At 40.5% G+C, this 27,667-nt stretch overlaps 2 protein-coding genes across 2 annotated transcripts in view; one reads left to right on the top strand and one right to left on the bottom strand.

Moving 5' to 3' along the window:
• LRRC9 (leucine rich repeat containing 9) overlaps nucleotides 1-27,667 on the top strand; it is a 148,168-nt gene that overhangs the window by 87,382 nt on the left and 33,119 nt on the right. Inside the window, exons 20-26 of the mRNA XM_030884954.2 lie at nucleotides 2,620-2,754; nucleotides 6,520-6,697; nucleotides 7,411-7,631; nucleotides 9,298-9,420; nucleotides 14,817-14,947; nucleotides 22,868-22,976; nucleotides 26,948-27,087. Coding sequence (XP_030740814.1) covers nucleotides 2,620-2,754; nucleotides 6,520-6,697; nucleotides 7,411-7,631; nucleotides 9,298-9,420; nucleotides 14,817-14,947; nucleotides 22,868-22,976; nucleotides 26,948-27,087 — 1,037 coding nt within the window. The remainder of the gene's footprint in view (nucleotides 1-2,619; nucleotides 2,755-6,519; nucleotides 6,698-7,410; nucleotides 7,632-9,297; nucleotides 9,421-14,816; nucleotides 14,948-22,867; nucleotides 22,977-26,947; nucleotides 27,088-27,667) is intronic.
• On the bottom strand, nucleotides 15,282-16,281 carry LOC105978246 (solute carrier family 25 member 39-like). Its single transcript, XM_045288247.1, has one exon. It carries the CDS (start codon nucleotides 16,279-16,281, stop codon nucleotides 15,343-15,345), a length of 939 nt encoding a protein of 312 aa, XP_045144182.1. The 3' UTR covers nucleotides 15,282-15,342.

Here is a 27,667-nt window from a genome sequence, read left to right as displayed (position 1 = left end):
CCTATGCACACTGCACATATCTTATTTTGAAGTAAAAAAACAAATGGGGCAAAAACATCCGGCGGGTTGGATAAATCTCCTCGGCAGGCTGCATTTGGCCCGTGGGCCATAGTTTGAGGACACCTGATTTATAGTCTCAGAAACCCACAGGGGCAGTGCTACTCTGTCTTAGAGTCACTATGAATTGTAATCGACTTGATAGTGGTTGAGCTTGGTTTTTGTTTTTTGTGTTTTTTTCCATTTCATTATGGTGGTCTAGAACCAAACCTTGGTTCTAGATTTTTTAAAAATCATTTTATTGGGGGCTCATGAAACTCTTGTCACAAACTCTTATCACAATGATACATACATCCATTGTGTCTAGCACATTTTTACATTTGTTGCCATCATCATTTTCAAAACATTTTCTTTTTTGAGCCCTTGGTATAAGCTTCTCAAATTTTCCTCTCCCTCCTCCACTCTCCCTCCCTCATGAACTCTTAACAATTTAAATGTTGTTATTATTTTTTCCTGTCTTACACTGACTGATGTCTCCCTTCACCCACTTTTCTGTTGCCCGTCCCCCTGGGAGGGGGTTTTATATAGATCATTGTGATTGGTTCCCCCTTTCTCCCCTCACCTTCCCCTTCCCCTCCTGGTATCACTACTCTCAATATTGGGTCTGAGGGGTTTATCTGTCCTGGATTCCCTGTGTTTCCAGCTCGTATCTGTACCCCTGTACATGCTCTGGTCAAGCCAGTCATGATAGTGGGGGGAGAAAGAATTAAAGAACTAGAGGAAAGTTGTATGTTTCCATGGTGATATACTGACTGGCTTGTCTCTTCCCTGTGACCCATCTATAAGGGGATGTCCAGTTGTCTACAAATGGGCCTTAGGTCTCCACTCCATACTCCCCCTCATTCATAATGATATGATTTTTCATTCTGGGTCTTTGATGCCTGATACCTGATGCTATTGACATCGCATGATCACACAGGCTGGTGTGCTTCTTCCATGTGGATTTTGTTGCTTCTCAGCCACATGACCACTTGTTTATCTTCAAGCCTTTAAGACTCCAGACACTGTATCTTTTGATAACCTGGCACCATCAGCTTTCTTCACCACATTTGCTTATGTACCCACTTTGTCTTCAGTGATCATGTCAGGGAAGGTGAGCATCATGGAATGCCAGGTTATTAAAGCAAAGTGTTCTTGTGTTGAGGGAGTACTTGAATATTCCCAATGTCCATCTGCTACCTTTATACTAAACTTATAAATATATGTACATAGGTGTATTTCCCTATCATCATATATAAATATATTTACATATGCACATGCCTATATTTAGACCTCTATAATGCCCTTTGCCTCCTAGTTCTTTCCTCTAGTTCCACTATCATGTTCAACCTTCATTTGAGTTTCAGCAATTCCTCTCAGTTACAAGCCCTACCAGGCATCCTATACCCTCCTCACTATCGATTTAAGATCACTTGTTGTTCCCTTCTCCCTGGGTTTTTTAACACTCACTTCCTCCAGATTGTTTCTCCCACCTATCTTATCTAGATAGACATGCAGAGACAATAATAAGCACAAAAACAATACAGAGCAAAACAAAGCGACAAAAGAAAACAAAACAACAAATAAAACTAATGACAAAAAAAGAAAAGCCTATAAATAGTTCAAAGTTTGTTTGCTGACCTTTAGGAGTGTTTTCAGTTGAGTCTGATGGGGTGCCACACCCTGGCCCCAAAGTCTAATTTTGGTATTCCCTGGGGGCTTTATTTGCTTTGCTCCCCTGGCTGTTCTGTTGCATGTCCTTAGTGTTTCACCCTGGAGTGCTGGGGTCAGATTGGGCACAATTCCCACACTGTGTCTCCAGTGTTGTCCCCTGTAGGGCTATGGGTCACTGAGGGATGTTGTATCTTATGGAGGGGCTGACCCTATGGTCCTCTCTGTATATTGGCTGCTCTGAGCAGGAATATCTTCCTCGGGGCTTGGAGGGCCAGGATGTGCTCCACTCTCTCTTCCTCCCCCTTCGTTTGCTCCTGTGTGCTCTGATCTGACATGTCCCTCTCCCTGAACTATAGCTTCAGTGCTGTCCTCTGAAGGGAATTCTGGGGGGTGGTTTTGGTTTTATACATCAATAAAATATGATTCAATTTATGTAAGATCCAAACGTGGCAGGACTAAATAATATGAGAGGCCTTCTAAAAGTTTGTAGAGAAATGGAATTAAAGGTAATGGAATTTTTAAGTCTCCTCATATATTTTCTATGGGCTTAAACATAGATATTAAGACTGTGAAGAAGAGCAAAGGACTGATCAACACAAAATTTCAGCGAGAGATCAATTCTGAGAGGAAGGAGATGAAAAGTATTAGGTTAAGTGCACAGGGAGCTTCCAGGGGATTAGTGATAATCTAGCTCTACCTTTGTTTATGGGTGAGTAAGTATGTGAGTGTTTGGCATTACATTAGTCTTTTTGAAATCTGATAGCATGATTTTGTATGGTTCAGCATTCACTAAAACAAAAAGTGAAATGTTGAAATTTAAAAAATCATCTGGATGCAATGCTTTATATATAAATGAACATGTATGTTTTTTCTTTATTAATTGTGTTTTTATTGATTTATTTCTGTTAGTTATCTCTTTTACAACATTCTAGTACAAAAGAGGAGAGGCCTCGGGTGCTCAGCACATGGCCTTTTGCCAAAACATTGACCCAGATTTCAAAGTCAGGACCATATTCACATCTGAATGGAAACTGGCATTTGAAGGTAAAGGCTAATTCTATTGAACCTAATTTAAGAGCTTCATTTCAGTTGGTTTGTAATCAGCTTTGGTCTTGTCTTGTAGAGAGGGCATCGATGACTAGACAGCCAGAAAGCAGAAGTTGTTGTTAAGTGCAGCGGGACCCTGGGGGCAGTAGATCTAAACACTGGTCCTGCACCAGCCTCACAAATGCTGTTCCTTTGGAGCTCATTGGTGCAGCCAGTGCCAGTCCGTCTTCCTTAAGGGTCTCCTGCTTTTCCCACTGACTTCTCTTTTACCAAGCATGATGACTTCCAGCAGGTCTCTCCTGATACCATGTCCAAGAATGTGAGATGAAGTGCCAGCACCCTAACTTCTAAGGAGAATTCTGGCTGTACTTCCTTCCAGCTTTGTTTGTTCTTCTGCAGTCCATGGTACTTTTAATATTCTTCACCGGCACCATAGTTCAAATATATCAATTCTTCTTTGGTCTCCCTTATTAATCGTCCAGCTTTCACATTCATATGAGGTGATTGAAAATATCGTGGCTTGGGTCAGGCTCACCTCAAAGTGACAACTTTGCTTTTTAACACTCTAAATAGATCGTGTGCAACAGATTTGCCCAATGCAGTATGTCATTTGGTCTCTTGACTGCTGTTTCTGTAAGCATTGATTATGGGTCCAAATAAAATGAAATCCTTGATAACTTCAAACTTTTCCATTTATCTTGATGTTGTCTATTGGTCCAGTTGTGAGGCTCTTTTGTTTTCTTTACATTGAGTTATAATCCACACTGAAGGCTGCAACCCTTGATCGTCATCAGCAAGTGCTTCAAGTTCTCTTCACTTTCAGTAGGCAAGGTTGTTGGCAAGCCTTCCTCCAATCTTGTTGCCTTCTCCTTCTTCTTATAGTACAGTTTCTCATACTATTTGCTCAGTATGCCGACTGAATAACTGTGATGAAAGGACACAACCCTGACACACACCTTTCCTGGTTTTGAACCATGCAGTGTCCCCTTGTTCTGTTTGAATTATGGGCCCTTGATCTATGTATAGGTTCCCCATAGGAGCACAATTAAAGTGTTATAGAAGTCACATTCTTTATAATATTATTTATAGTTTGTAATGATCAAATAGTCAAATGCCCTTGAATAATAAAAAAATGCAAGTAAACATCTTTTTAAGTTTTCTCTGATTTCAGCCATGATCCAGCTGATGTCATCAGTGATATTCCTCATTCACATCCGCTACTGAATTCAACTTGAATTTCTGGCAGCTCTCTGTTGATGTACTGCTAAAACTTTGTGAATTCTGTCCAGCAATTTTACTTCCATGGTATATTAATGATATCGTTGGATAATTTCCACATTCATTGGGTCATCTTTCTTTGGAATGGCCACAAATATGGATCACTGTCACATGGTTGGTCAGATAGCTGTTTTCTCAATTTCTTAACATAATGCTTTCACTGCTTCCTCATCTTGTTAGGATATTTCAATTGGTATTATGTCAATTCCTGGTGACTCGTTTTTGCTAATGTCTTCAGTGCAGCTTGGACTTCTTTCTTCAGTACCTTTGTCTCTTGAGTATATGCTACCTCTTGAAATAGCTTTCAACTATCTTTTTGGTCCCATGACTCTGTCTGCTTCTTCCGTGATTCTTTGATGCTTTCTGCATCATTCAATATTTTGCTCATAGAATCCTTTAATATTACAATCCAAGCCCTGAACTCTTTCTTTGGCTCCTTCAGCTTGAGATATGCTGAGTGTGTTCTTCCTTTTTGGTTATCTAGTTCCAGATCTTTGTTCATTTCATTATAATGCTCTGCTCTGCCTTTTCAAGCCGCCTTTTGACATTTTCTGTGCAGGTCTTTTACTTCATCATTTATTCCAATCAATTCAGCTACTCTTCATTCAAGAGCAAGTTTCAGAGTCTCTTCATATGTTGGCAAGGTTGTTGGCAAGCCTTCCTCCAATCTTGTTGCCTTCCACTGTGGTCTTTTCCTTTTTCCTACCTTCTAAAAAATCTTCAAATATGACTTTGTTATTGTCAACCCACAACACACCAGGTCTTCAATCATTAGTGTTTAATATGCTGAATCTGTCCTTGAGGTGGTCTTTAAATTCAAGTAGGATATACTCAAGGTCCTGGAAGACTTTGAGTCTTCTAATTAAACCTCTAATTAAAATAGAGGTCAGCTAGTGAGTAGTTAGGTTCTAGGAACAAGGCCTGTTATATGGTCACCTTATAATTGGAGATTGAGGGTAATGTACATGACAAAACTGAAGGCTATGGTCTGACAATAGGCCATAAAATGGAAGCAAACTTTAAAGGCTCATAGCCAGAGACCAAGTCTGAGTGGCAAGGTAAAATGAATCGGGAATCCTGGCAAGCAGTTAAGGAAAGTGGCCAGAGCTTATAGAGCACCAGCAACTTCTTGCTGCTTAAGGAGCTCTTCTACCTCTTGCCAAAGAGAGAAACTGGGATAAGAAAAGATGACCTTTGCGGCCTGGCCTCGTCCCGCGCGTGCCCCGCCACCGCACCCCGCTGAGGAGAATGAGGTGGTAACGGGCCCGCCGATGACCCCGCGTCCCCTCTGAAAAAACTTTGAAATTGCTTTATATGAATCAGGTGGTAAAAAAAAAAAACACATAATAAACAGGTTGATTTTTAGTGTTTATCTCATTTCAATTCCTAGAGTCTAGAAATAAAATTGATGCTTTTATTTTTGTTTATCTTAAAGTGAAACTTAATAGTGGTTTGTGATTAGGACATGTTTAGATTAGTTGAAAGCTTTTTTTTTTGACATTTGTATAAAATTATTTGTGATAAAGTTAATATATCCAGGTGATCACCAAAGAAACATGTACGTAAACAACTGAGGTTAGATTTTATAACTGATCAGAATTCAACACCCTCCCATTTACAATCAGTAGAAAAGACTGTCTAGATGTTGGGGCAGTTCTATGGTTTGAATCTGTAACATGCAATAACTGAATTCAGTATCCAAGTTTTATGTTGCTAGGATTTTCTCTGTAAAAGTTATTCTCCTTCCTCTCCAGTCTGTCTATGTATTTTTCTTAATGACTTTTAGATCCTGGTCATTCTGTGCAGTCTGACAAGGTATTGCAGTCACAACCATGCCATGATCGATGAGAAAAGCCTCTGGTAGCAATAAAAACATTGTCCAAAAAAAAAAAAAAAGATGACCTTTGAAAATGGAAGCTATTCATTGCACTATTTTCATTACAGAAGATAGAAATTCAACTGTGTGCAGACCTAATAAAAGCCTTAGTTGACCCCATGAGAGTGTGAGAAGGAGAATGGCCTTTTAAATGTGTCCCCAGTAGCACTAAGAATGGCAAGTCTCTGTATCCCTCCATTACTGGATGTGGGCCACCTTGGAAAGGAGTTATGATGTTTGATGAGGCAGCTCTTCAGCAGAGGTAATCCCTAGAGGGCTGAGAGCTGAAGGCTTCCTGCTGACAGCCCTCTGGAACTGGGACAAGTTCTGCATTGCAAGGGATCTGACATACAAATACCTCTGGGTCGCTGTGAGTCAGCATTGACTCGATGACAGTGAGTGAGTGAGTGAGTTGTAATTATAGGCTTGTTAAATTTCATATTTTGTAAACTAAGAATTGTACAATATTCTTAATTGCTAACTGAATTTCTTTGATGCTTACTAATCTATCACATTTGAATTGTCCCATTAGCTTTTTTTATCTTATGACATTGTTTGTATTTGCTGGTTAGATTCAGGAGTAACTTATAATATACATGATTCTACAGATAACTGCCCTAAATTTAGATGGACAACATCTCTTTGAAATCACAAATTTAGAGAAACTGGTAAATCTGAAATGGGCATCGTTCAGTAACAATAATCTCACAAAAATGGAAGGCTTGGATTCCTGTATTAATTTGGAAGAGCTTACATTCGATGGAAACTGTATCTCAAAGATAGAAGGTATTGCATGTGGAAATTTTAAATTTCAGAGTATGAATGTCTAAATAACAAGCTGAAAAGTAACAAAATCGAAAAGAGAATTTCTGAAGAGAAAGATCTTTAAGGAAGTTTCAAAAGTCTGGGCCAGAGTATTTTGAAGACGTATTGGGTGGAGTGGGTGGGGAAGGGGTGGACCGTGACTGGCAACTGCCATAGAGTCGGTTCCTTCATAGGGTTTCCAAGACTATCTCTTTACAGGAGCAGTCTCCTCTCCCCCTCAGAGGGGCTGGTGGGTTTATCCTGCTGACCTTCAGATGAGCAGTGCAGTGCCTACCCCACAGCACCACCAAGGACCCGTGGTCAGTGAACTCGCATGTACAATGAGAGCTCTGATATATTGAGTAAGCAGTCGTGTAGTCATGGTGGTGAAATTTCTAATTTGTTATCATTTGAAAGCAAACTGAAAGGATAGTCAATGTTTCCTACATATTCCCTTTTCTTAATACCTGGGGAAGAAAAAAATTGTTTAAAAATTAAATGCGTGTAATGGGACTTTATACACAGTGAATATACTTTTGAAAAAGAAGAAATTGCAATAATGGTTCACACTATAGAATCTTTAAAGCCATTTGAACTTTGAAAAAAAAGAATAGTAGTAAAATGATGAGTATATATTTTTTCTAAATTAACCCTTCAGTGCTGTCTGTCTTTCTTGAATTTGCTTGTTTTCCTAGGTATCTCAAAACTGACTAAATTAACCCGCTTCAGCATTAATAATAATCTTCTCACTGGTTTGGAGAAGCATACATTTGATAACCTGCTTCATCTGCATTCCCTTTCTCTTGAGAACAACAGAATCACTTCATTAAGTGGTTTACAAAAAGCTTTTACTCTAATTGAATTATACATAAGCAATAACTACATTGCTCTCAACCAGGAGATCTACAATTTAAAGGTAATTATTTGGGGGAATTATTTGGAATGGGGAATGTTGTTCAATGTATATATTTGTTATACTATAGAAGTAATGCATAATCACTGTCATAGAACTTGGAAAATATAAAGGAAATAAAAATCAAGAGTAACAACGTTTATGAAAATGTCCTTACATTCAACTTACAAATATAGAGAGAAAAAATAAAGAAGGAGGAAGTGAGAGTGAGAGAGAGAGAGAGAGAGAGGTGTAACAATATTTCCAAGTTAGTAACCTGCTAGGGTGATATTTTTAATACACACAAAAAAATAATCCAAGCTCTGTTCTTCATAACCAGTACCTTCCTCACTACTTTTAACAGTTCCCCAACCTGGTTGTGGAGGAAGATTCTCTAACCTTCTCCTATTTGTAAGGCAGTTCTTAACTATCTATCATTCCTTGGGTACACTTGGGTACCTCCAACTCTTTCCAGTCATCTTGATGCAGCTTTCCTCTCTAATCCATAAAGCAATTCAGGAGCTGTGTGGAGCAAGGATCACAGAAGGTTTGAACTTAAAAGGTGTGTTAGGCAGCACTGAACAGGAATTCACTTCAAAAGTAACATCTGACTTCATTGTTTGTAAAGTTCTAGGGCCATTAACTACCAGTCTGAGTCTCATTTTAGCTTCTTTCCCATTCAAAACAAAGAAACAAATGAAAATGCACTACCCTCAAGTTGATTCCAACTCATATAAGACAGAGTAGAGCTTCCCATGTGGGTCTCCCAGCCTGCCCTGTGTGGGAGCAGAAAGCCCCATCTCTCTTCTTTGGTGTGGCTGACCTTGTAGTTAGCAGCCCAATAAGTAACCTGCTATGCCACCAGGCCTCCTTTGCTGATACCATATTGCTCGGTGTCCGTCTATTGCCATGCTTTAAATTCAGCCTCCTTCCCCTCCCCCCCCTATGTTTTTCAGTTTCCTGGAGTTGATTCTGACTCGTGGTTACCACACCTGAGCATAGTAGAACTGCTTCACCAATCACCAGACCTGTTTTCCAAGACACTTCTGAGTGAACATGAACTGTCAATCTTTGTGCTAGTAATTGAGCATTTAAACACTTGCACCATAAAGGGGTTCACTCTCTATTGTACTAGTCCAAATAACTACTTCCTCTAAAACGTCAGAGCCAATGTAATCAACAACTAAATCTCTCTACATTATGATGCAGTCTAGTTTATCCCTTTTGTCTTAATCTCTCCCATCCACACTCAAGTGCCCTTCCTTTGCAACAAAGGCACATCCAAGTGTCCTGTCTAATGAGAGATCACATGTTTGCTTAAAGTGAATCCTACAATCTTAGAAAGTTTTATACCTTTTCAACAGGAAGTTTTTCCTATTTTTTATCTGAGTGTTTAATAGGATGCTATTCTATAAATGCATATTTTTAAAAACATAACAGAGTTCCCTTCAATCATTGAGAGAGAGTACGTTTAGCACCAGTATCCTAAAAGGCATTCTGATCATAGTAGATAGATGCTGAAATATACTTAAGCGACCCGTTTGAGTAAGTGAACATAAAGACATGGAAACTACTGTGGAATGACCAATTTAAATATTAAAGTTTATAGAGGGTTAAACTCTTAAAAGGACAAAAAATAATTAGGGTCTGATGTATATTAGCTATTTATTTATTTATTTTTAATTCTTAGAGCTTATGCAACCTGGTCATTCTAGACATGTATGGAAATCTTTTCGTTTGGAATCAAGAAAATTATCGATTATTCGTAATATTTCATCTTCCAGAACTGAAAGCTTTGGATGGAATTTCAATTGTAAGTTGTTTTCTGACACATAGTATTTGATCTAAACTGCATATTCACATATCCATAGCTACTATAGGCTTGAGCATTATTTTATCACTAATGTAATAAGTGATAAATAAGCAATCCAAAATAAGGCTAGGTACTGCCTGTGTAACAGACAAAATAATTAGGGTTTGATGTATACTAGCTATTTATAGTTGTTCATGTAAGTTCAAATTTAACTTGAAGGAAATTAAGATGAGTCCATAGAGCCAAAAGTATGACCTTGCATATATTCCCCCTCAAGAACAGATTTGATGCTTTGAACACTAATGACAGAAGACCCGAAGAGCTGTGGATGACATCAAGAATGTCATACATGAAGAAAGCAAAAGGTCATTAAAATGACAGAGAAGAATCAATCCAGGTGGAAATCAGAAGAGACTCTGAAACTGCTTTTGACCATAGCATAGCTAAAACACATGGAAGGAACGATTCAGTAAAAGATCCACATGGAAAATTTCAAAGAGCAGCTCCAGAAGACAAAATAAAATATTATAATGAAAACACAAAAACCTAGAGTTAGAAAACCAAAAAGGAGGTACATTCAGCATTCATTAAGCTGAAAGAATCTAAGAAAAATGTCAAGACTGGAGTTGTAATATTGGAAGATTCTATGGGCAAAATACTGAACACTGCCAGAAACATCAAAAGAAGATGGAAGGAATACACAAAAATCACTGTACTAAAAAGAATTGGTTGACGTTCAAACATTTCAAGAAGTAGCATCTGGTCAAGAACCAATGGCACTGAGGGAAGAAATCCAAAATGCACTGTAAGGATTAGCACAAAGCAGTAAGGCTCCAGGAATTGATGGAATACCAATTGAAATGTTTCAACATGCTGGTAAAACAGTGTAAGTATTCAACTTGTCTCTGCCAGGAAATTTGGAAGACAGTTACCTGGCCAACTCATTGGAATAAATATATATATTTCTTTGGAATGGATATGTACCCATTCCAAAGAAAGATGATTGAAGAGAAGGCAGAAATTATCCAAGAATATCATTAATATCACATGCAAGTAAATTTTCTGAAGGTTTTTCAACAGTTGCATCAGTACATGAACAGGGACCTACCAGAAATTCAAGCCAGATTCAGAAGAGGATCAGGTGGATCTTGGCTGAAAGCAGAGAATACCAGAAAGATGTTTACCTGTGTCTTAGTGGCTCTGCAAATGTATTTGCCTGTGTGGACCATAACAAACTACGGACAGCATTGAGAAGAAAGGGATTTCCAGAAAACTTAATTGTGCTCATAAGGAATCTGTACATGAATCAACAGGCAATCATGTAAAAAGAACAAGGGAATATTATATGGTTTGAAATCAGGTAAGGTATATGGCAGAGTTGTATTCCTCGCCATACTTACTCAACCTATAAGCTGAGCAAATCATCAGAGAAATTGAACTGTATGAAGAAGAACCAGGCATCAGTGCTGAAGGAAGGCTTGCTAACAACCTGCGACACTCAGATCACACAATCTTGCTTGGTGAAGTGAGGAGGACCTGAAGCACTTGCTAATGAAGATCAAAGATTGCAGCCTTCAAAATAGATTACAGTAAAGAAACCCAAATCCTCACAGCTGGACCAATAGGTAACGTCAAAATACATGAAGTTGTCAAGGATTTGATCTTGCTTGGATGAAACAATAGTCAAGAAATCAAAGGAGGGATAAGAGTTGTATGAGCCCCTAATAAAATGTTAAAAAAAAAAAAAGTATTCTTGAAAAAGAAAGCCAAAAAATAAAATTTAGAAAACACTAAAAAAAAAAAAAAAAAAAAGAAATCAAAGGAATCATTGCCATGGCTAAATCTGCCGCACGAGATCTCCTTATAATACTGAAGACCGGGGATGTCACTTTAAGGACTAAGATGTACCTGCATCAAGTCATGGTATTTTCAATCACCTCATAAGCACGTAAAATTGGACAGTGAGTAAGGAAGCCTGAAGAAAAATCTATGCCTTTGAATTATGGTGAAGAATACTGAAAGGACCATGGACTGTCAAAAACAAACAAATCTGTCTTTGAAGAAGCACAGCCAGAGTGCTCCTTAGAAGCAACGACGGTGAGACTTTGTCTTACATACTTTGAACATGATATCATGAGAGATCAGTCCATGGAAAACGACATCATACTTGGTAAAGTAGCTCAACAAAAAGAGGGAGATTTCAAGGAGGCGGTTGATTGACATAGTAGCTGCAACAGTGGACTCAAACATAACAACAGTTGTGGTTGTTCTGTGACGCATACAGTTGCTGTGAGCTGGTGCCAACTCAGTGGCACCTAAAATCAACAACACAATGCCCACTTTTACTACGTTTATTAAAATATAAGTCTCAACAGCAATTTTAGATCTATACTTTAAAATTTTCTTATCTGGCTACTTCTTAATTTTCTAACTTGAGGTAGCAGAGGAAGGATGCTGCTTACATTGGTACCCACTGTGGTAATTCCTGAAAGGTAGAACACAATTTTATGGGATAGAAGGAATTTTTCTCTGCAACCCTATGATCCTGTTGGGTCTAAATATAGCTGCCTATTTCTTACAAAAATTATTTATAGTTTTAAAAGATTTTTGAACTGACAAATGGTATGTGAACATTACTGTTACTTGTAAAGAAAACTAAACACCGAACATGGGGACTCAATCTAAAAGTAATGCCTAAGATGGCCCTGGAGCAGAAGCTTAAAAGCGACAAGGACCTTCCTCCACAGATGACAGGAAGAAAGCTCTGGCACCCTGCATTCGGACGTCTAGCCTCTGAAATCGTAAGAAAATACATCGTTCTTAGTTAAAGCCATTCACCTGTGACCTTTGTGTTATAGCAACACTCGATAACGTAGTTGGAATTTGGCAATGACAAAGTAGGGTTCTGCTTTTACAGAGACAAAGGGGCAGTCGTTTTGGAATTGGGTAATGGACAGAGACTAGAAACGTTTTAAGGTGCCTGATTTGGGGGTGGGGGGGTGGGGGTAGTTTGGAAGGACCCTGTGGCACGGTGGGTTAGGCATTGGACTGAAAACCACCAACTCAAGCCCAGCAGTTGCTTTGAGGGAGAAAAGCTGGCTGCTCCCCTAAGATTTACAGTCTGCGAAACCCTATGATAGGTGACTATGAACTGAAATCAACCGAGGACCGTGGGTTTGAGGGATAGAACCAGCCTAATTGCCTTGAAGAGACTGTCGGCAGAATAATGGACAGGAAAGACGATTTTGCTGAGAGCTCAGGAGGAAGTGAGGAGACCCCTTGAGAACGTTTCTAGTGTCTTAGAGAAAACATATGGTACCAGCAACACGTTGTTGCTAGAAATGGGAATTTTAAATGTGCTTCTAAAAGCAACGATGCTTTTAAAAGAAATTATGAACCTGTGATTAGTCAATGGAGGTAAGATCAGGTTTCTTGTGCAGTAACAAAGAATTTGTTTGCATTTTTTCAAATGTTTGGTGGAAGGTAGAACTGTTGAGTGATGAACTTGAAAGATCCAGAAGAGGCTTAATATATGAGAGTCTGATCCAGGAAGATATAGGAGAAGTGAAAATTATGAGAAATATTGGGAGAATTGCCAGAACTTGACAAGCAATTGGATTTAAAGGACAAAGGGAAAGGGAAGGGGAAAATGCATCATGACAGACATAGAAATAGCTGGAAGAGATTTAAGGAATTAGATGTTTAGCATTAAACATATTATCTGACAGTGAATCATCTGCCAGGAGATGACAAACAGGCAATTAAAATCACTAAACAACTAGATTAGTGGTTCCTTAGTGGTACGGCAGGGGAGGTTGGTGGGGGGAATGGTAGAGCTCATAATGATGAGTACAAGAATGAAGAAAATATTCTAAAACTGATTGTGGTGATGATTGTACAGTTCTTCTTGATGCAATTGAACTACTGAATTGTATGATATGTTAATTAAATGCTAATTAACACTGTAGGGAAACTTTAAAAAATAAAATCACTAAATAAGGATGTGGAAGGTCATATTTGTCTAGATTTGGAAGTAATTTGAAGAGTGTTGATAGGAAAAACAAAAATTGTGCATACAATTGTCTAGAACAGTGGTTCTCATCCTTCCTAATGCCAGGACTCTTTAATATAGTTCTTCATGTTGTGGTGACCCCCCCAACCAAAAAATTATTTTTGTTGCTACTTCTTAACTGTAATTTTGCTACTGTTATTATTAATCGGGTGACCCCTGTGAAAGGGTCGTTTGACCTCCAAAGGGGTCGTGACCCACAGGTTGAGAACCACTGGTCTAGGGAAAGAAAATAGGTAAAGTAAGGAAATGGAAATCTAAATGAAACTTTAATACTTCTACATAATAGTAAAGTAAGCTGCAAAAAGTGGATACAAAGTGAGGTAGAAGAGCAATATAATTGTAAAGGATCTGCAGTGTTAATGGGTGCGATTCTAACATCTGAGTCATTTGGGTAATAACATTAGTTTATAGACTTTTTTCATTCAAGTTGAGATTTTCCTGGTTCTTGGTATGAGTTATTTTTTATTGCATTTTGGACAGCAGACCTGAAACTTCTAGTTTAGCAAGCCTCCTAGGACTCCGCACCAGTGGGGAAGTGGGACACTACTTAGTTGCTGGCAGACGTTTTCCATTCAGCTTCTGTTGACACCTTGGGGGGCTGTGCCTCCTTACTGTTGGGCTGCGATAGGAGTTGATGCTTCCATGGACCTCCTCTGCCTAATCCTTGCTGGAAAGGTCAGGAATGCCTCATCACTGCTCCACCGATAACCCTCTACCACCAGGTAGAAGTCCAGTCTACCAGGGGACGGCAGGGAGTATTTGACTGGGGGGTGGGAGGTGATGAGAGGTTCCCCACTCAACAGAGGAATGTTGGAGAGGCACCTCATCATAACTTGGCAAGGGGGGACAGGCAGGCTCCCATTCTGCTTTTGCTGGTGGAATTGGGGTTGCTGTGTCTTATGTGGAATAAATAGGGCCTCTATTATCGAAACATTTAATGAGAGCTTTGTTTAGAGCAAGCAAATATTTGTTGTGGTGTATTTTGTTTGGTTGGTTTTTGTCTGCTCTTGCTTGCACATCTAGATTGCCAGCTTCTCCAGTTGCTAGGCCAGCATATATGAGGTAAAAACAAATAAAGGCAAAACCAGAGAACTCATTGCTATATCATTTTTAAAATCCCAAGTGTCCTAGCTGACCTGCCTTCTTTTCTGCACCTTTCAGTCGTACATTTCTTTTATATATGCTATCTAGGGCTTTGAGCTCTGCTTAGTGAAAAGAATAGAGAAAGGTGAGTTTACTTCATTCCGTCTCGGAACCAGAGAAAGGATGTGATTTAGCCGTTATCTGAAAGACAGACCACCTCTTTCTAACTCTCCTGGTACAGGAGCCACCGGAGATTGAGAGTGCGAGAGATTTGTTTGGTGGCAGACTTACTTCTGACATGATTGCAGAAAGACAGGGAAATTCAGACTTCACCCAAATGCATGAACTAAACTGGACTTCATCATCTATCAGGTATAATATTTTTTGTTTTGTTTTTCATCTTCAGATGTAAGGAATTAATAGAGGTAGGGGAGACTGAGGCAGGCCCAGTTACAGCAAACATACAGGGGCAGGGAGGTGGGGGGCAAGTAGAAAATTTGGTCTTGAACTTGGGGGGGTTAAGAAAGTGAGGATCCTTGAGTCTGGGGTGTGGGGTGCAGCAGGAAGAAGGCCCGGTCTGGGGAGAGGCTGAGGGTGGTCCAGTGGGGAGAGGCCACAGCTCTTGCTCCTCGGTGCTGAGGAAAAGGCACTTGGCTCAGTCTCCTTCAGCCCACAGCCCACCTGAGGAGATGGGAGGCCCTGAGCCCCTTTCAAGGGCCTGACAGCTGCTGCTGATTGAGCTTCTGGAAGAAGCTTTTGCTGAACTCCTAAGTGCTGATCATAATGGCACAGGAAGGGGCGGCCTTGATGATCCGGGCCAGGAAGCCTGCAAAGAACCCCTTGGTGCCGGACTCGGCCTGGATCCTCCTCAGCAGCACCCAGGTGGAGCGGACCCGTGGTGGCCTCACTCTCAGAGCCTCCACTGTGCCCAGCGCAGCCTGGCGCTGGGTCTTCACTACATCGAAGGGCAGAGTCAGGAAGGCTGCCACCATCCCTGAGATTCCGCCAGCCACAAAGCTGATGCCCACGGATGGCTGGTCCTTTGGCCTGGGCCCACTCAGCCAGCTCTTCAGCAGCTTGTAGTTGAACCAATACAGGGCTGAGAAGGGCACGTCCTGAAGGGCAGTGGGCCCCCAGCCCAGCCACAGGGAGCGCCAGCCGCCCCTCACCACTGCGGCCTGAACAGAGGTGCCCAGCTCCTGATAGGACACATGCTGAGCCTGTAGCTTCATCCTCACCAGCTCCAAGGAGCTGACCACAGTCACAGTGCCCAAGCAGGCCAGAGTGCCAGCCACCATGGGGGCATAGAGGTCAGAGGTCAAGGCTCGGTCACACAGGAAGGTCTTGAGTTGGTCATAGGAGGTGAAGTAGATGGCAGTGGCCGGCACAGTCATCACCAGGGTGGCTGGTCGGCCACTCCACAGGGTCCTGGTGCCCTCATGCCGCACAATCTTCACAAAGGCATCCATGGTGCTGGTGAATCGGGTGGGCTCATGAAAGCCGCTGGCACAACGTGTGCCGTGTGGGCACAGGTACAGGGGCTGCAGGACACCATTGCAGTACAGGAGGCCCGTCCCTGTGGCTTGGAGAGAGGAGGGCAACTTCGTGTAGGAGACGCTCCAGAGTCTAGAGGACGGCATCAGTTCGGTGGCCATCGAGGGGCGCTGGGACTGCAGATGCACCTTCACCACGTCCAGGAGCGTCATGAAGAGAGAGGTGACCACTACTCCAGTGCCCGAGGAAGGGGCTAATGCCCCCTGAGTCCTGGTCAGTCATCTTGTTGTAGTCTCCATCCAGCTACGGCCTCAGAGACACCTCCCAACAAACTTTTAAAGCCAAGTGTTGTCAACTCTGCCCTGCCACTGAGGAAACTGAGGCTCGGGGAGGAGACGACCTGCTCAAGGTCATTGACTCTAGGCTGGTGCACGGTCTGCAGGCATTCACCCCACTCAGAGGCCTCTGCTTAGAGCGGTCGGGCTGGCCCCGTCCCCACTGCACAATGAGCCAGGTATAGTATTTTTATTATATGTTTTCGATAGGATAGCTAGATATGAAATTATTCTCATTCTTCTAAGCTTTATCCAAATAGCTGTTGTCGTGAGGAGTCACTGAGTCAATTCCGACTCATACAACCCTATGCACAATGGAAAAGCACGTCCTGATCCTGCACCATCTTCACAATCCTTGCTATATCTGCATTCATTGTTGCAGCCATTGTGTCAAAACCACCTAAGAATTTCCCCCCTTCTTGCTGACACACTACTTTCTTGAGCTTGATGATCTTCTCTTGGGACTGGTTTTTCCTGATGTTCGAGGTTCATGAGACAAAAAATCACCATCCTTACTTCTAAGGAACATTCTGACTGTAGTTCTACCAAAACAAAATGAAGTCAAACAGGATTGCTAGTAGAGTTCCAGTTCTTACATGCAACAGTTTGGTCCAAACAAAATGTGTTTAAACTTCTTTGCAATCATTGGATGGCTGCAGACATGTCCTTTCACTAATACACCTGTCTGAGTCTTGTTAGGATGCCTTCCGAAAAAAGAAGAAGAATGCTTTTTTGTGCCATGGAAAGGAAAAGAGCAAACAATTTTGAAGTCTGGGCTAACATAAATGTTTTAATAAAGAAACTCAAGTGAACATCTTCCCAAATCATTAAAATGTAACAAAAGTTTGTGGGAAAGCTACCAACATAAGCCAACAGTTTTTAGATGGGTCATGCATTTTAAGGATGATTAATCAGGAAGACCTCAAAGATGAACCAAGAGAGTCAACCTTTCGATCAATAAATGTGGTTGAAGTCCAGGAACTGGTAAAAGAAGACTGTAAAATTGTCCTTATTGTGATAGCTACTGGGATTGCACATCATGTGGCATGTTGAATTTTGGGAGAAAATCAACAACCTTTCAGATGAATGAATGACAATAGCATTATGCAAAGATTACCTATGTCAAAGAGCGGGTCTTTCCATACGTTTTTTAAGCAAGATCAAAACTAATGAAGCCAATTCTATGGAGTGAATCATAACCAGAAATGAGCTTCGATTTACAAAGTCCAATCAATAGGCAAGCAAGGGCCATTCAAAACAGTGGCTTTTGAGGCAATCTGCTGGGCCAGTTCAATTCAAGGCAGAGAGGTCAGCTTGGACAGTTCTGGCTACTGCTGTGGGGTCTGCTGTCTTATTCCAGAAGCGGAGTCACCTGGGTACAGTTTTCTCAAAGGATACAGGACTTTCACGGGGCGTTATTAGGAAGACACGTGAAGAAAAATGGAAACCGCATTGATGGGAAAAGCCGGAGGAGCTGCACGGAGACACTTCTCTCCATCCTGACACGGCGCCTCCTTGGTCTTTGAGTAGCACGGGGGCTCTCTGAGGAGCGGACTGCGCAGCCTCACGCCAGCCAGCCAGCCCAGGTCTCACCGCTTGGGTCTTCTCTTTGTCCCCCAAATTCAAAGAACACTTCAAAGGAACACAATTTGAACACTAGAAATGGTCTTTTAACTTGATGTAAATCAAAGAGCCAGAATTCTTGAGAGAAGGATTGGGGACATGGAAATATTGTCATCAGAAGTATGTACGTCTGGATGGAGGATATGTCAAGAAATAATACCTTTATATTTTGTCATGATACTTTTTTACCTGCCTTCATATCCATACTTCTTTTCCATCTTAATTCAAAGGGACCAGCTCCTTAGGCATTGTTCAACTTTTGCACACATACGAGGCAACTGAAAGTCTCATGGCTTGAGTCAGGCGCACCTTAGTCCTCAAAGTGATATCTTTAGTTTTGGGTTTTTTAAAAGCACTATTTTCTTGACTGCTGCTTCTTTAGGTGTTGATTGTGGATCCAAAACCTTGAGGGTTTCAATATTTTCTTCACTTAAAATGATGCTGTTTATTGGTCTAGCTGTATTATTCAGTAATATTCATAAAATCACCTATCATGCTTCAAACACATATGGTAATTTTATGACCCTTTGAGATGGAGTAACAGTTTTAATTCTGTGAACCATGATTACAAATGTTGATCTCTTTTCTTGGTCCCTGCTTTTTTTTTTTGTTTTGTAGTTTTGCACTCAAGCTATTAAAATTAGACTGTACTTAATTGGTTTGCTTTCTCACATCACTCTAATATAATACATGCTGCCTGCCATTTCCACCAGTACACTGACACCATTTTCAGGAACGTCATTGCTGCCCTCCTGGTTGATAAATTCAGTGGGCTGGTTTTAAATTCTTTTTTTTATTATTTAATCATTTTATTGGGGGCTCATACAACTCATCACAATCTATACATACATCCATTGTGTCAAGCACATTTGTACATATGTTGCCATCATTATCCTCAAAACATTTGCTTTCTACTTGAGCCCTTGGTATCGGCTCCTCATTTTTTCCCCTCCCTCCCCGCTCCCCTCTCCCTCATGAATCCTTGATAATTTAAAAATTATTATTATTTTGTTATATCTTACACAGTCCAACGTCTCCCTTCACCTACTTTTCTGTTGTCCGTCCCCCAAGGAGGAGATTGTATGTAGTTCCTTGTAACCAGTTCCCCCTTTCCACCCCACCCTCCCACCACCCTCCTTGTATTGCCACTCTTAGCACTGGTCCTGAAGGGATCATCTGTCCTGGATTCCCTGTTTCCAGTTCCTATCTATACCAGTGTACATCCCCTGGTCTAGCCAGATTTGTAAGGTAGAATTGGGATCATGATAGTGGGGGGTGGGGTAGAGGAAGCATTTAGGAACTAGAAGAAGGTTGTATGTTTCATCGTTGCTACCCTGTACCCTGACTGGCTCATCTCCTCCCCGAGACCCTTCTGTAAGGGGATGTGCAGTTGCCTACAGATGGGTCTTGAGTCCCCAATCTGCACTCCCCGTCATTCACAATGATTTGATATTTTTGCTTTTTGATGCCTGATACCTGATCCCTTCAACACCTCCTGATCACATAGGCTGGTGTGCTTCTCCCATGTGGGCTTTGTTGCTTCTGAGCTAGATGGCGGCTTGTTTACCTTCTGTTTTAAATTCTTAACTAACTTGACCTCTCTGACGCTGTTAATGCTGACCCCCTATTTCCCCCTATTTAATGCACTCATTAAACCAATTGCCATCAACTTGATAAGGACTCATGTGATACCGTGCGTGTCAGAGTAGACCTGTGTCTCATAAGGTTTTCAGTGACTTCTGTTGTTGGAAAGGGATGGCCAGACCATTCTTTCACAGTCCAGCTCAGTGAGGGCTACAATCTGCACCTTTCGTATAGCAGCCAGCACATTAACTGGTTGTGTCACCTAGCAGCTCCTTATGCGCATTATCTCCTATTCCCCCTTTAATTTCTCATCCTGGTTTTTCTATAAAGTTCTGATTCCTTTTTGAATCATAACTTCTATCCTCATTTCTATCTTCTCTATCTTGCATTCTCTTCTCTTTTATAATCCTCTCTCCTTCTCTTTCCTTTCTTCTTATTGTTGATTCTTCATTGAGTGATTTATCTTTTGCCATTGAGTATGATGATACTCAGATTTACAATCTTTGAAACTTGCCTTTCACTTCAATATCCACTTGCTATCTAGATAGTTTCCCCCTGAACGTTAGCGTAGTTTAAACCAAGTTCATCATAAAGTATCACAATACTCTTGTTATTCCCCAGCAGCATCCCCCACCACTGCTCATTCTTCTGTGGGCCCCACTACCGGAGCTGGAGATAACATCTACCTGCTGCCCAAGTCAAAATCTAGGAGTCAGATTTTATTTCCTTTGCCCACATTTTCAATTAATCACTAAATTGTACAGAGTCCATATCTTAAGTCTCCCATTTCCCCCTTTTCTCAATGATCACTGACATCAGCCTAGGTCAGGGAGTAGCTATAAGGACTTTCTTAATGACCTTTCAGCCTATTGTTTTACATAAGCCTTTTCTCCATAACCACATCAATTATATCACTTTCAAAGATGCGTTTCTTCAGATCATTTCCTTTCTCAAAATTGTTCACTGACTTTTCATTGTCTATAGAATAACATAGGCATTTTCTTTATGTGTTTAATTACCTTTCATCATCTGTAAACCCTACAAACACATAGCGTGAGGGGTAGTCATTCAAACAGAACAAGGGGGTACTGCATGTTTTAAAGTTGGGAAAGGTGTGAATCAAGGTTGTATCCTTTCACCCTACTTATTCAATTTATATGCTGAGCAAAGAAGCTGGACTATATGAAAAAGAACTGGAACTGAAGAAGTCTCATGAACAACCTTTGATATGCAGATGACACAAACTTGCTTGCTGAAAACCAGGAAGATTTGAGGCATTTAATGACGAAGACCAAAGACATCAGCCTTCACTGTGGATTGCAACTCAGTGTAAAGAAAATCCAAATCCTCACTACTGGATCAATAGACAGCATCATGCTAAATGCAGAAAAGTTTGAACCTGTTAAGGACTTCATTTTGCTTGAGTCCACAGTCATTGCTCATGGAAACTATAGTCATGAAATAAATGGTGCTTTTCATTGGGCGAATCTGCTGCACTACTTAAAGTGTTAAGGAACAAAGATGCCTCTTTGAGGACTCAGGTACACCTGACCCAAACCATGATGTTTTCAATCGCTTCATATCCATGTGAAAGCTAGAGACCGAATAAGGAGAATGCATGCATTGGAATTCTTTGACAAAGAATACTGGATATGGCATGGACTGCCAGGAGAACAAACAAATCTTAGAAGTACACCCAGAATGCTCCTTAGAAGCACAGTGCTGAGACTGTCTCACATACTTTCAACATATTATCAAGATAAATCAATACCTGTGAAAGGACCTCATGCTTACCACAGCAGAGTGTCAAAAAAGAGACGACTCTGAGCTAGATGGAACAGCACAGTGACTGCCAACAATAGGCTCAAACACAGCAAAGGTGAGGATGGCAAAGGACCGGGCAGTGCTTCTAGGTTTGCTCTGAATCAGAACTGACTCGGAATGCAAACAATCACCAGAGCAAACCCCACCCTTAGCGCTCTGTAACACTTTACACTTCAGAAATTCTGAAATGCTTCTAGTTTCTTAGTCCCAGTCACAAAATGCTGACTCATGCTTCTCCCTCTACTTGGGTAGTTTGTTACTGCTTGGGAGGCCTTTCCTCCTAATTTTTAGGCAAATGTCTACAAATCCCTTAAGTCTCTTTTCAAAATTTCCCTTCTGTCAAGTCATCACTGACTTCCCAAGTAAGGTTTCTAACACTATGGTTGCAATTTTCCTTTGCTCTTTTAATTTCCTCACACCCACAAGACTGTAGGCTTCCTGAGGGCAGACAGTGCCTGTGGTTTTTGTTGTGGGCTTCTCAAGCAATGAGCCTGCACTTGAGAGACACTTAGGAAACCTGGAAGGAATAGTGTATTTGTGGATAAAAGCATGGCATGACTGCAGCTTTGGGTACAGGGTTTATGTAAGTAACTAGCTATCCCTTCACAGGGAAAGGAGACTTGGTTATCGGTTCTCTCTGTTGCTCAAAGGTGGAACCACTGTGAAGCTAGGAAGTAGGAATCGTGCATTCCGTTTGGCAAAATATCCTTATAAAGAGTTTTTCTAAAACAAAACACTCTTTTCAAAATTCTTCCTTGCTTTTCTTTCTCACATCTCTCCCCAGTCTGGCACTTCAGAACTAACTTATTTCACATATAGCCTCTGCCGTTAATAACCTGAAGCATTTATGATGAACCATGTCAATTTCATTACCATTTCATGAATACATAGATGAATTTATAAATAAATGAAAGATCTTCATTTTATGTTTCTTTATTGCGAGTGCTCTGTTTCTGTGGTGATTGATGTGATTTTTAAAAAAGCAATCAGAATTCTGTGCCCACCCTTTCTGACATAAAGACTCTAAAATTCACTGCCATCGAGTAGCTGCTGACTCATAACGACCCTGTAGGACACGGTAAAACTGCCCCACGAGTTTCCAAGTCTGTAACTATTTAGGGGAGTAGAAAGCCCATCTTTCTTCCAAAGAGTGAACTATCTACCTTGTGGATCAAAGCCCAGTGCATAACTACTCCACCACGAGGACTACATTGCTGCTGGATGAGCCTTTCTGACATGCATGCTGCAGAACCGAGCGGTGAGCCTGCCATCTGACACATACATTTTACATCATGGCAATTATTTTTCATAGCATTTGTCAGATGACATGTTTGAAACATGTTTTTGAGGTTATATCTGGAGGGACTTATCTTTTCCAATAATTTTCCATTCTTTTCAAATAACAGTTCTTTTATTTTTTTTCTGAATTCAGAACTGTGGACTTGGTTCCAGTGGATCAATTCAGAAGTGTGCGGAATGTGAATCTACAAAACAACAATCTTACTTCATTCAGTGGATTGATTTATCTGCCTAACGTGAAGGTGAATTGCTCACAAATACCCATTTTTTCTTTAACTATTTTTCAGTGCAAGTTAAGTTTCTTTGCTTTTGCATTAAAATGTATGTCCCATCTCCCCTCTCCCCCACCCAAGGGAATGGACAACAGAAAAGTGGGTGTAGGGAGATGTCGGACAGTGTAAGACATGACAAAATAATAATAATTTATAAATTATCAAGGGTTTGTGAGGAAGGGGGTTTGGGGAGGGAGGGGAAAAATGAGGAGGGGATACCAAGGGCTCAAGTAGAAAGAAAATGTTTTGAAAATGATGATGGAAACAAATGTACAAATAGATGGATGTATGGATTGTGGTAAGAGTTATATGAGCCCCCAATAAAATGACTTTTTAAATGTATGTCCCATATCATTAGAAAAGAGAAGTTATGCCTATGAAAAAGTATTACTTCTGACCCTTCACAAAGTGAGTTTGATCTCAGTTTTATGTGATCGCCGTAAGTGCAATAAGGCTCCCAGTACGAGGAAGGATGGAAGGCTGCCTGTAGAGTGAGCAGGTAGGGCCTGACGTGGGAGAAGGCCACACTTCCCGAAGCAGCACAATCATACGATTCACTCGCTTAAGGTATAGATAGAGTTAACTGACTTTGAGTATATTCATAGATATGTGCAACCATCGACACCATCAATTTTAGAACAAGAAACCCCATACTTTTTAGCTATTAGTGCCCTATCCCTTTGCACCTTCTTCATTCCAAGTACTAAGTTATCACTTATCTGCTTTCTGTTTCTATAGGTTTCTCTGTTATGGACTGCCCTATGAGTGGAATTGCAATAGTATGTGGTCTTTGTGGCTGGAGTATCTCATTTAGCAGTGATTTCAAAGTTCAATCATATTGTAGCATGCATCAATATTTCATTATTTTTATGGCTGAACAGCATCCCATAATATGGATATACAGTGAACCCTCGTTTATCGCGGTTAATCGGTTCTAGACCCTACCGTGATAAATGAAATTCCGCGAAGTAGGATTCCTTATTTGTAAATCAAATATTTTCGTAGTTAGAGCATAGAGGACATGAAAAAACACCCTTTAGTCACCATTACACTCGTATTACCCAATTTATTAAACGAAAAAGGGAAAATACAGTAAAATATTTTGGACGTTACAATTATCATTTATTATTTATTATATTATTTATGGCATCTAGTTTACAGTATTACATATTTCACATACAGTATTATTATACATAGTTCTTACAAATACTGTAATCAATAGCCTATGAAATGACTTAAGGGATGTACTCTACAGGTGGGTCGCCGTCATTTTCCTCTGAAGGAGCTGGTGTAGGCAGTGGGTGCTGTTACGCAAAAACCGCGATAGAGTGAAGCCGCGGAAGTCGAAGCGCGAAGTGGCGAGGGTTCACTGTATACCACATTTTATTTATCCCTTTGTTGGCGGACATTGGAATATTTCCACCATTTGGCTACTATGAATACTGCTCCTATGAACATTTCTGTGTGGATCTAGGTTTTAATTTTTCTTGGGTTATATACATCTTATTGTTTTTGCGGTAAGGTGCCACCAAGCCTGTTCTGACTCATTGTGACCTTCTATGTAACACACAAAACGTAGCTCTGTCCTTCCGCGTCCTCATGATTGTTATAGCAGTCACTGTGTCAACCATCTTGCTGAGGGCTTTCCTCTTTCGTGCCGACCCTCTATTTCACCACTCATGGGGTCCTTTCTAGATCCCCATCCTCTCCGAAGTCTGAGTCAGAGTTTCTCCATCTTCACTTCTAAGGAGCATTCTGGCTGGGCTTCCTCCAAGGCAGACTTGGTTATTCTTCTGGAAGTCCACAGTGCTTTTAGAACTTTGCAGCAAAGCCATGCTTCCAATGCATAGATTCTTCTTCAGTGCTCCGTGCTCACCGATCAGCTTCCACAGGCATATGAAGGAATTGAGAAAGCATGGCTTCAGTCCGGCACAGCTTAGTCTTCAAAGTGGCATCTTTGCTCCTCAATGCTTTTAAGAGATCTTGTGTAGCAGATCTGCCCAATCAATACGTTATGTGATTACTGCTGCTTCCAGTGACTTTTGGTTGTGAATCCAGAGAAAATAAAATCCTCAACAATTTCAATCTTTTCTCCAATTATCATGTTTATAAGTCCAGTTGTGAGGATTTGGGTTTTTTTGCATTGAGTTGTAATCCATAGTGAAGACTGTACGTAATCTTTGATCTTTGTCAGTAAATGTTTCCAGTCTTGATTTTCAGCAAGCAGGGTTGTGTCATCTGGATTTTGAAGGTTATTCATGATCCTCTTTGAAACCCTGATGCCACTTTCTTCACATAGTCCAGTTTATCAGATGATTTGCTCCGCATGCAGATTGAGTAAGTATGGTGAAAGGAGACAACTCTGACACACACGTTTCCTGACTTTAAAGTCATTCGATTCCAATGACTGCCTCTAGTCTAGGTACAAGGTCCTCATGAACAAGTGAGTGGTCTGGTACTCATATTCTTTGCAATGTTATGAGGTTAGTATGATCCACGCAGTCAAGTGGCTTTGCATAGTCAATGAAACACAAACATCTTTTTGGCATTTTCAGCTTTCAGCCAAGATCCCTCATGCCATGCCACCTTCTGAATCTGGCTTGGGTCTCTGTTGATGTACTGCTACAACCACTTTTTCATTCTCTTCATCAAAATTGCACTTGCAGGTGGTACTAATGATATTTTTGATAATCTCTGCATCCTGTTGAGTCGCCCTTCCTTGGAATGAGCACAGATATGAGTCTTGTCCAGTCAGTAGACCAGGTAGTTAGTTGGCTTCCGAATCTTGGCTCCCAGCACTTTATCGTGGTATAGAATTCTTTTTAATATATTGCTGAATTCGGATTGCTAGTATTTTGTTGAGGATTTTTGTGTTTATAACCATAAGTGATATTGTTCTATAATTTTCATGTGATCTCTTTGCTTGATTTTGTTTATCAGAATAATACTGGCCTCATAAAATGAGCTGAAAAGAGTTCTTTCCTTGAAATTTTTTGAAAACTTTGTGAAGAATTGGTATGAATTCTTTCTTGAATGTTTGATAGAATTCAGTGGTGAAGCCATTTGGACCTGAGCCTTTCTTTATGAGTAGTTGTTTTTTTTTTTAATTGCTGATTCAATTGCTTCACTTGTTATATATCTAATTGTCTTTTTCTTCTTGAATCAGGTAGTGGTTGGTGATTTTCTAGGAATTTTTCCATTTCATTTCAGTTATCCCATCTTGTTTATATTCCTCTTTATAGTTCCTCTTTAGTTCAATAAAGTCAGCAGGGGCCCCTCTTTTATTTCTGGTTCTGTTGACTTGAGTTCTCGCTCGCCCTCTGGCTCTCACTTCCTAGTGCTCTCTCCCCTCTGCTAATCTAGCTCAAGGGTTGTGCATTGTTGTGTTGTGCTTCTCCAAGAACGTTCTTTTAGTTTCATTTTTCCTGTTTTTGTTCTTTGCTTCATGAATTGTCACTCCAATCTTTATTAATACCTTCTCTCTGCCTGCTTTAGGCTGTCTGAGCTTTTCCTTTCACTGTCATGAGGTGGGCGTTTAAGCTACTGATTTGAGCAATTTTATTTCCCCTAATTTCCACATAGAGAAATACTTCTCTCCCCAACTAAGGAGTTATTCCATACATATCAGGCTAGGAAAAATCAGGAGTACAGATTGAGAATATTAAGCAACTTTCTAGATCCCTCTCTTTTGTTTGAAATGTAATTCCACAGAAATGTAAAACATGTCTGATAATACAAAAACATCTTTAATGCTGAATCCAGATAAATAAAAACATATGTCATTTTGCAAGGCTAACATATTACTAAATCATGTTATATATTCCAAATTTTATCCACATATTTTAATAGTTTCTGGAATGTTGATAGTCTCAAACAAAAGAGCATTCATTGTACCAGCAGTTATAAACTAATGTCTGATTAATGAAGTTTCCTCTCTGTAGGTATTATGCCTCAATTATAATCACATTGAATCAATCGTGCCCAGACTAAAGCCTCAGACCCACTTAACCAACAGACAACTACTCTACCAAAAAGTGCCCTCGAGTGGCTATGGACAGCAAGGAACTTCAAAAATAAACAGGTATTCTTCTTCTATTTTTGCAAGTATAAATCGTGTTGACCAATGAGTACAAAAGCAATTAGTCACATTATTGATAGCAGCAACCCATTCCAGCGCATCGGTGTAGTTTGCTGAATAGTTAATAGCTTTGTGCTGTTAGCCCATATGTGCACAGCAGAACTTCTCTGCAGCCTGCAAGACCGTGACCTTGCAGAGCGGATTACCAAGCCTGCCGTCCGAGTACTGCTGAGTGAGCTGGAAACACCGACCTTCAGCTGGCATTTGAGCTGTTCACAATCTGCTCCACTCCAGTTGATAGCTACATTTCAAAAATTAACTTCACAAATGAAAAGATAGTCAAAATATTCCTTTGCTGATCCTTTTCCCCTTACTTCCTCTACTGAGTGGCCATCTCGTAAAATAAAACCAAATCAAGACAAAGTTCTTCTCATATGTTTTCTTAAAAATGTTTTAAGTTTTTTCTCTCACATGTAGACCTGTAAACCATTTTGAGTTAGTTCATGTGTAGATTGTGAGAGAAGGTGTGAGGTCCATGCTTCTTTGAGTGTTTTAAACACCATTTAAAAAAAACAACCCTAAC

The sequence above is a fragment of the Echinops telfairi genome, unplaced genomic scaffold (assembly GCF_000313985.2).
Source record: "Echinops telfairi isolate 266 unplaced genomic scaffold, ASM31398v2 ScPeMD7_18;HRSCAF=68, whole genome shotgun sequence".
Taxonomy (NCBI): domain Eukaryota; kingdom Metazoa; phylum Chordata; class Mammalia; order Afrosoricida; family Tenrecidae; genus Echinops; species Echinops telfairi.
This window is presented reverse-complemented; position numbering and strand designations above follow the sequence as displayed.